Source organism: Lipotes vexillifer, unplaced genomic scaffold (genome assembly GCF_000442215.2).
Source record: "Lipotes vexillifer unplaced genomic scaffold, Lipotes_vexillifer_v1.1 scaffold1235, whole genome shotgun sequence".
Classification (NCBI taxonomy): Eukaryota; Metazoa; Chordata; class Mammalia; order Artiodactyla; family Lipotidae; genus Lipotes; species Lipotes vexillifer.
The window spans coordinates 1,485,323-1,494,266 of NW_006775530.1; the positions used below are offsets into that span (position 1 = coordinate 1,485,323).

The 8,944-nt window shown below is 48.2% G+C and overlaps 1 protein-coding gene across 2 annotated transcripts in view; it reads right to left on the bottom strand.

Annotated features, from left to right (window-relative positions):
- CDH3 (cadherin 3) overlaps nucleotides 1-8,944 on the bottom strand; it is a 45,452-nt gene that overhangs the window by 4,138 nt on the left and 32,370 nt on the right. For both annotated transcript variants that reach the window (XM_007449941.1, XM_007449942.1), the window contains exons 9-13: nucleotides 8,499-8,684; nucleotides 6,811-7,052; nucleotides 6,283-6,428; nucleotides 5,267-5,491; nucleotides 1,937-2,143 (exon numbers count right to left, since the gene is read on the bottom strand). In XM_007449941.1, coding sequence (XP_007450003.1) covers nucleotides 1,937-2,143; nucleotides 5,267-5,491; nucleotides 6,283-6,428; nucleotides 6,811-7,052; nucleotides 8,499-8,684 — 1,006 coding nt within the window. The remainder of the gene's footprint in view (nucleotides 1-1,936; nucleotides 2,144-5,266; nucleotides 5,492-6,282; nucleotides 6,429-6,810; nucleotides 7,053-8,498; nucleotides 8,685-8,944) is intronic.

Consider the following 8,944-nt stretch of genomic DNA (forward strand, 5'->3'; position numbering starts at 1 on the left):
CCGCTGAGCCTGCGTGTCTGGAGCCTGTGCTCCACAACAGGAGAGACCACTGCAGTGAGAGGCCCAGAGCCCGCAAAACACAAAAAAAAAAAAAAAAAAAAAAAAAAAAAAGCAAGACAGTGCAACTTTGATATAACGCAGTTATGTGAACTTAGGTGCAAATGCTATTTTGGAATTTTAAGAGAGGGACTAGGTTTTAGTAATATGGTTTGAAAGGCGGACAGTCTATTTGGACACAGTGGGGACTGGCCAGCTAGTGCCTAGTTGCTCGCCTTACCCCCAGTTAATCCCATATGAGGAGGGTACCCCCTGGCCCTCTCTATGGCTGTTTAATGTAAGAGGATAGAGCCACTGTTTAGCTTTATCCCTTTTTTTGCCTGCTGGTGGAACCACTGTCTCCCTCTGGCCAGACAAAACTGACCTAGCCTTCTTTGGGAGCCCATGGGTTCTCAGGACGCACACCCTCTGTGGGCTAGACTGTGACTCCTCCCCCACCTTTTCCTCCCCCCTGGGTCTGAGAAAAGGCAGGAGGCAACCCGGACTTCTCACCTGCACCCAAAGCTTATATATCCAGCTGCCTACTGATACCTCCATTTGGACTTTTCCCACGGTCCTTCCCAAACTGGTTAATGGAAGCTCCATGTTTCTACTTGTTCAGGCCTTGGAATCACAGATGGCTCTTTTCCTCATACCACATATGAATCTGAATTGATTCTACCTTGAAACATGACCACCTCTCACTCTGCCACCCTGGGTCTAAGTCACAACTACCATCTCACCCCTAGATTATGGCAGTAGCTCCATATGGCAAATCTGTCCCCACCCTTGGGGCCCTCTACAGTCTGTTCAGTAGGAATCCTATAAAATTCAAGTCAAATCACATTGCTCCTCTGCTCCAAACCCAATGACTTCCCATTTCAACCAGAGTGCTTACAATAACCTACAAGGCCCAACACACTGCTCCGCCACACCCATCACTTCTCTGACCTCATCTCGTCTCATCTCTTACTCTTCTCCCTCTTGCTTTTTCCATCCCAGTCGTTGCTGTTTCCAGACACAAAGCACAGAGCTGCCTCAGGGCCTTTGCACTTGATGTTCCCTAGATATCTGCATGATTTGCTTGCTCACCTCTTTCAGGTCGTTACTCAAATATCCCCTTCTCTGTAAGGCTACTTCTTGCCCACCCTACTTAAAATGGCAGACCTCCTCCCCCGACTTTTTTTTTAATCCATAGCAACACCTATTTCTCTGCCAGATTATTTGTTGTCTGCTCTCTGCACTGGAAAGTAAGCTCTATGAAGGCAGGGACTGGTCTGTTTTGTTAAGTTTGCACCCTCAGCGCCTAACACAGTGCTTGCAACACAGTATGATGACTAATTAAAGCTTGCTCTTGTATTCATATGTGATTGAATGCATGTTTTCTGTGTAAGGAAAATTCAGAGAGTGAAAAAAGCAAATGTGATAGGTTCTACCTTTAGAGCAAAGAAATTAGTTTTTAACTAAACATTTCTGCTCACTAGACCAATGGCTCTCAAGCTCTAACATGCATCAGAATCCCCTGAAGGGCTTGTTAAAACACAGATTACCGGGTCTTACCCCTAAGCTTCTGAATCAGTAGGTCAGGAGTGGGCCAGAGAATTAGCCTAACAAATTCCTGGTGATGCTAACGCTGTTGGTTGGAGACCATGACTTCAGAACCACCGCTCTAGCCACTAGATGATCTGACAGCAGGGTTGAGTCTGCTCCCCAATGTATCCCCAAAGCCTGGCACCTTCCAGAACCTCCATAAACATCTATGGATTGAATGACGCTCCGGGAATTAAGAGTTTAAGGAACAGTTGCACAATGTTGGTGGCCCCTTAGTCCGTGAAGTTCAGGGTAGAATCAGGTCTTCTAACTATCCTGTCCTCAGAAGGGGAAGGGTGCCGGCACTCACACAGCAGAGCCAGGACAGCACCCAGGATGGGGAGGAGGAAACTCCCCTTCCAGCGTTCGGGGCAGGTCTCCACGTGGCCGTGGCAGTCGCACACGGTGGCCCTGATCACCGTCAGCTGTTCCTTGTTGCCATGGTCAGACAGAGAAAGGTGCACGTCGTATGTGTCTTGCTTCAGAAACTTCTTGAGGGACAAGGCCACTGTGTCGCCTGGAGTGGACAGATAATTATTCATCTCAGGAGACCACAAATGGTGGGAACCGAGCACACCATGATGGAGGTTTGAGGAGGCAGCCTCTGCATCTGGGCAACAGGAAGCAATAACCCCAAAGCACACTGTACCAAGTGTTAAAAACTGATATTCGGCCAAAGCCAAATTTACCACTGTGGAAAGGATTATTTGGATAGAAGAATAAATTCATCACTTCATTTAAAATAAATCAATAATCACAGCATTTTTTAAAATAGGATGTTTTTAAAAAGTCATGGCATGTAGAGCCAATAATTTCTCAGTACCATTAGCTGCTAGATTATTCCTTGCCGCAAAACAGACAAACAAACAAACATTGTTCTTCCTAAAAGATAGCTAACCCAATCTTTTAATATTTACATTAACTGGCCACCTGTTTTCCTATTTGAAAGTTCACTACCATTTATTATTGCAGCATTTTGCTCTTGCAATAGTAAATATAATGTTTACACCTCAACTGTATGATGGAAGTTCAGTATCTGAAACACGGATATTCTGAGTGAGCATCAATTATTAATAAATCCAAATGCATATGACTTGGTGATGTAACTGATGTTGTTAAGCAGATCAGAGAGGGTGCTAACCTGTGTTATCCCAGCATTAGTGACTGCACACAAGTTCAGAGATGCCGGCAGTGAGGCTGCAATGGGCACTGTGCTAACCAGCCTTCAAAGGCCCGGGGCGGGCAGCAGGCAGCCACAGAGCAGAGGCCAAGCCTCAGTGCGGCCTGCACAACGGGTACCACTCTGGGGAGGGTATGCAGCACTCCTGGAGTGGGGAGGGGGGCTGTGTTTGTGGGTGAGAAATACAGGGTCAGAGGCCTCTCTGAAGAAAGGCCTTCAGTTTAGACCCAGGTTTCTCAAAGAGGAAACTATTAGCTTGGATGGAACTATTCTTCATCATGAGGAACTTGCCCAAGCATTCAGATCCTCACCACTAAATGTCAGTAGTGTCCCCCCATCACTGGGACATTCAAAAACAACCCCACGTTTCTAGCCCACCCACCCTCAGGCTTGCTGGCCTATTTCAGCAGTGACCTCAAGCCATTTTCAGTTCAAAGGCTCTGCATGCTCGCTGGGACCCTCTTAGTTAAAAGGCCAGAAGGGAGAATTCACCTTGTTGCCATTTGGCAGCAGCAGGCGGAGAGAGTTCTGTAGGTTGAATGTTTGGTCTACCAAGTGGAGAGGCCAACATGGGGTATTTCACCCAAACATCCCTCCTGCTATCCTGTTCCCACGCTGGAGGGCTGAGTTCTCAGCTGATGATGGTGCTGGTGGCGGTGTCAGTGACTAAACTGACACTTACTATGTGCCAAGCCCAACTCTGATATCCACCCCAACTTTAAGAGGCAGGTGCTGTTATCCTCATTTTACAAATGCAGACATTGAAGCTTAGGGAGGTCAAGTAAGCAGCCCAAGGTCACACAGGTGTAGAGTTTGGATTAACTCCTCTGACAAAAAAACACAGTCAGATAGAACAACTAAGTCAAAACCAAGAACCGGGTATCAATGCTAGTATCAGGTGTTGGCACCACTGAGTTTTGGGCACAATGCTCACACTTGACAGAGTCAGATCTGTGATTGTTTGGGAAACAGTGGTGGTGAAGATGGCCACTGACATCTACTGAGCACTGATATACCAGACAAGATGCCTTTCAGGCACTCATTTAATCTTCACAGTGATTGTATGGAGGTAGGTACTATTATGGCAGCATTCTACAAGTAGGGAAACTGCAGAGCAGTGAGGTTCAGTAACTTGCCCACAATCACAAACCTGGTAAATGGAAGGGCTGGATCTTGAACCTAGGCATTCTGGCTCCAGAGTCTACGCTTTGTAAACGATACAGTCAGGGAGGGGAAAACTTGGCTTCTAGGCCACAAGGTGATGACAGGAGACCAACTTGGGTTCCCTCAAGGTAAGGTGCTGGATATACATCCCCAAATCACAGGAATCATAAAAATGAGACAAGATGTGTGTCTGAAGCAGGTCTCCCCAGTCCTCTCTGGGCGGGGCTCAGCAGCAGTAATAGGTACCAGGCATTTCGTTACTTCGGGGCAGAACCTGAATGTTCTGGCTCCCCATTCCCCTCCTGGGGTACTCTAGCTCCAAGAGGAAGAGGAAGATACTTTAAACCAGAGTGAGCAGGGTTTCTCCAGGGGCCTTACTGGCACTTGGGCCTGGATGCATCTTTCTCACACACCTGGGTCCTTGCCCACTTGATGCCAGCAAGTCCCTTCTCCAGTCCTGTGACAACTGAAAAACCACTCAAGCCTGAAGAGCTCCAGGGAGACGGGAAAGAGGAAGGACAGGGAGGTGGCTGGGAGCAGGGATGTGGGGGTGAGGGACCCCAGCTTCAATTTCTGCTCCACTGCTTATCCACACTGTGCCCTTGGGCACACTATTTAACCTTTTTGAGCCTCATTCTCATCTGTAAATAGGGATAAAAATACTGATCACAGAGGATGGTAGAAATATTAAATACGGAAAAGTACAAAAAGCATCTTGCATATTGCCAGGGTTTGATAAATGGTAAGCTGCAAAGCATCTTGGTATGGCAGACTGCCTGCATTCCAATCCTGGGGCCGTCATTTTCTAACCATAATGCCCTTGGCAATATATTTAAGCTTCTGTAAGCCTTGGTTTCCCCATGTGTAAAATGGGTGCACATGCATGTATGTGTGAGATAACAGTACCTTCTTTACAGGGTTGTTGTGAGGTTTAAGTGGCCGAATCTACGTAAAGCACACATAGCACACAGCAAGCATAGCACACAGCAAGCATGCTCAGGCATGTTAGCTGTTATCACTGTGCTGGAGTTCTGACTCCCTCATTATGTGAGAGTGAGAAAGGCACATCCCATCTCTCTGGGCCTGTTTTTCCAATTGTACAGGCAGGTGGTTGAGCTAGAATGGTCTTTAAGGGCTCCTGTGGAATTCCAAAGGCTTACACTAAGTTAATAAGCAGCATTTAACTGACATTCTTGAGGAGACCGGTAATTCGGTGACCCACAAGACACTGGGGCAAGAAGGTGTGTCGGGTCTTGGTAGGGGGCAGACACCCATCTGCCACCACCACTCAGTTACCTTTCTCATTGACCTCTGCCATCCAGTAGATGTCCGAGTCGTGTGTGAGCCGGGCCCGGAAAGGGGAGGTGTGGGGGGACAGGTCCTTGTCTGTGATATTCAGCACCTGAGGCAAAGGGCTTTGGTTGCAGATGGTGATCTGACAGGGCTCAGGGACTGGGCCATGGTCGTTGACATCCATCAGTGTTAGCAGGAGGGTCCCCGTGCCAGTGGTGGGAGGGCTCCCTGTACATAATCACACACATGATCTCTTTTCAGCATGTGCCCTTGGTTGGGTTCATGAATCAATGTCAAGCTCCCCCAGGACCTACCCAATCAGCCTCAGGAGGGTCCTATTTACTGTCTAACTGTAACCTTTCAAGAGCCTCTGTACACTAGCTTCATTATAGATCAAACCAGTGATGACAAATGCATGGCAAACATACCACCATTCTCATTTTGTGTCTATGGCAGACATTACTAACTGATCACAGCACAGTTGCAGCCACTTCATCCAGACAGCCACTACCAATCTATTACAAAGAGAAACCTATTGGCCACCTCAGGGCTGATGCAGTGTTTGCTGATCAGCTTCAGGGAAGTTTTGCTTCCCAGCCCTGCAGTAACCTCTCGCCTGCCTCCAGGCCTTGGTTCAGTATGTGTCAAATAGAGATGGTAATTACATCATCACCCCCAATCCTGTCATGGTGTGATATCACTAATCAATCATGATACTTTCCAGGCAGCCCTTTTCAATCATTCACAAGGGGAAACCAACAGGCCAATTCAGGGCTCAGTGAACCACAAACTTAGGCTGAAAGGAGTCTTCAGGATACCTCCTAACTCCTGGGTCTTAGGGAAACTGAAACCAGCCAACCCTAGGACCACCCTTTAAAAGACCCCTCTGAGACCCCTTTGACCTCCCAGCTAGGATTGCTGACACCGCTTCCCCACACCACAATCTGTCTGTGGAGGGGACATGCTGTGTCCTTGGCTCCAAAGGTGCTCATGTGGAGGGGCTGGGAGGAAGCTCTCACCATCGTCCGTGGCCAAGACCATGACCTCGTAGACGTTGGTCCTCACAAACTGCTCATCCTCACGGTCCAAGACCCCCGCAGCAGTGACCTGCCCACTGTCTGGGTCCATTGCTAGCCACCCTGCTGGGTCTCTCAGGATGTGGTAGCTGGAGCAGAAAAGTTGAGAAGAATCACACTCAGAATACTTAGAGTTCTGGAGTCATCATTCAAAGCCTCCTCATGCCAACTGGCAGATGGTTTCATAGGACTCAGGGCTCCTAAGCAGGATTACATGGAAAATGCAGCTCACCCCCAAATGGGAGCCTGAGCAGAAGGTGGGGTCCCAGCAGGGACACATGAGAGGGAGCAGGAATACCTGTCCCCTGGACTTCAGCCATGTGGAGGGTAGGAAGGGAAGGCCCTGTACAGGGGTGATGTTCAAAATATTTAATAGTCTTTATGGCAATTAGAACAAATTCTGGCTATAATAAACAACCCATCCAACAGTACCCACGCATTTAGCTGAATTTAAGCCCAGCTCCTATGTACCTGATCTTCTGACTCCCCTTGTCCGGGTCCCGCGCGGTGTAGGTGCAGACAGGCTCGCCGATGGAGATGCCCTCCTGGACCTCGATGACTTTGGAGGGTGGGACGAACACAGGCGGCTCATTCACATCCTCCACGTGGACCACAATGGTGGCCGTGGAGGTTGGGAGCTTCACCACAAAGGGAGCCTCGTTGATCACTTCAACGTACAGGGTGTGCTGGTTTTTGGCCTCGAAATCCAAGCCCTGGGACAGAACAGGAAGGAGGACCTGAGCCGCCATTTTGTGAGGAGGCCCCATGCAGTGCTGTGATGCCAGAAGGGCCCACAATGAGGGGCTGGAGGCTCCCACCAGCAACAATACTGCCCCTTCCCTATCCCATAGAGCCTCCTGCATTTCCTGAGTGGACATCCAGTGGGGCCTCTCAGACCACCACCCCAAAGGCAAATAGAGTAGTAAGCCCTAAGCCTAGAACTGGTTCCCTATGGGGTGATGACACCCCCTAGGGGGTGTTGTAGAAATTTGGAGGAGGCATTTCTAGGTGTCCTAATGACTGGGGATGCCACTGGCATTTACAGGCTGGGGCAGGGACACAAAGAACTGTCCCATATCCCATGTGACTTGCCAATATCACCATGGACATTCATGTATTTATGGGTGTGATGTTCTGTTTATATTTATAGTCTAGAACGTGTTTTACATACAAACCGAGTTTATGGTGTGGTTTTAATTTGTACTGAATTTTCCAGGAATGCAACTTCTGAGGGGAGCTTGTAATTTGATTTGTTCAGGTCTTTCCCAAAGTTGTTTATTTGTTGTTCTGGAAAAACATCAATACCACTCGTGATATGAGTCACTAGAGTGACGTATGGTTTCTACTACATCTGGACGATGCACAAGAAACTGACCACTTCATTATGTTTTCTAGTGTACTTGTGCCCAAAGGTTTACATATGGAAATATTTTATTATCGGTAAATTTTCCTGTAAAACTCTCTTTTATTTTACAGTTAGGGCATTCCATTTTTCTAGAAATTATGTAAGTTAGAGAAGTTATATTATAAATGAAATTCATTTCACAGTGTGAAAGGGGTGTTACAAAGTTTTGGTTGCAAGGAGGGGACAGCCTTTAAAGTATTATATTAAGCCCCACTTCTCAAACTGGACCATTCTTCATAATAAACCAGGAGGTAAAAGAAATCAAAGAAAGACTGGACCCATCTTCTTGAAGCATCAATTTTATTAAAAGACTTTTTGAGAGGCAAGGGTATGCCTAACTACTAAGTAATTTAAAACATTTTACTATCCAAACACCTAGATGTGAATTATGGATTGAATGCAAAATTAGCAAGAATTCCAATAAAACAGAGACCCTCTGTGTAAGACTGATTGGGAGCAGCCACTGGACACTGGGATCTGAGAGCGGGGGCCCCACTGATCTGCCTCAACTAGATCAGCAACTCTGTTTTATGAATCTGTTCTATGAACTGGGTCCCTGGGTAAGGTTTAGTTTGAACAAAGGAATTCCCCAACCCAAGAGGAATGGGAGAGTATTGCAAGCCACTGGCCTGGTACACTCCCTGGTGAGTGGTCCAAGGTATGTCTCCCAAGGCAGGTGGTACCCCCTAGTCCTGGAGGCTGCAGACTTGACTGTCCCAGGTGTGGCCCTTGTACAAAGCCCAAACCGACTCACCTTCTTGGTTGTCAGGATACCCTGGTTGCTCTCAGGGTGGGTGGTGATGGTAAAATGGTCCCCGTTGTCACCTTCCACGATGCGGTAGGTAGCCTGCCATGCCGGTGAGTTGGGGGCATCCAGGTCAGTCACTGTCAGCCTCTGCAGCTCATGGCCCACTGCGTTCTCAGGCACACGGGCCTCGTACTGTCAGCGTGGGAAGCACAGCACAGTCAGAGCGGAGAGACTGACCACCTTGAGAGGCTGTTCCACACTCACTGGCTGTGAATCCTCCATCCAACTCCAGGGGCGCCCCATGCCGCTCACCCTTTCTGGGACCGCCCAACCCACTTATTGGGGTTTCAAGGCATGCATGGATGCAGAACATCCCGAGTCAGCCTCACAGCTGCTGGGACAGACCACAGCAATCTTGGGCCTGCTTTCCCTACACCCAGGGGCCTGACGCT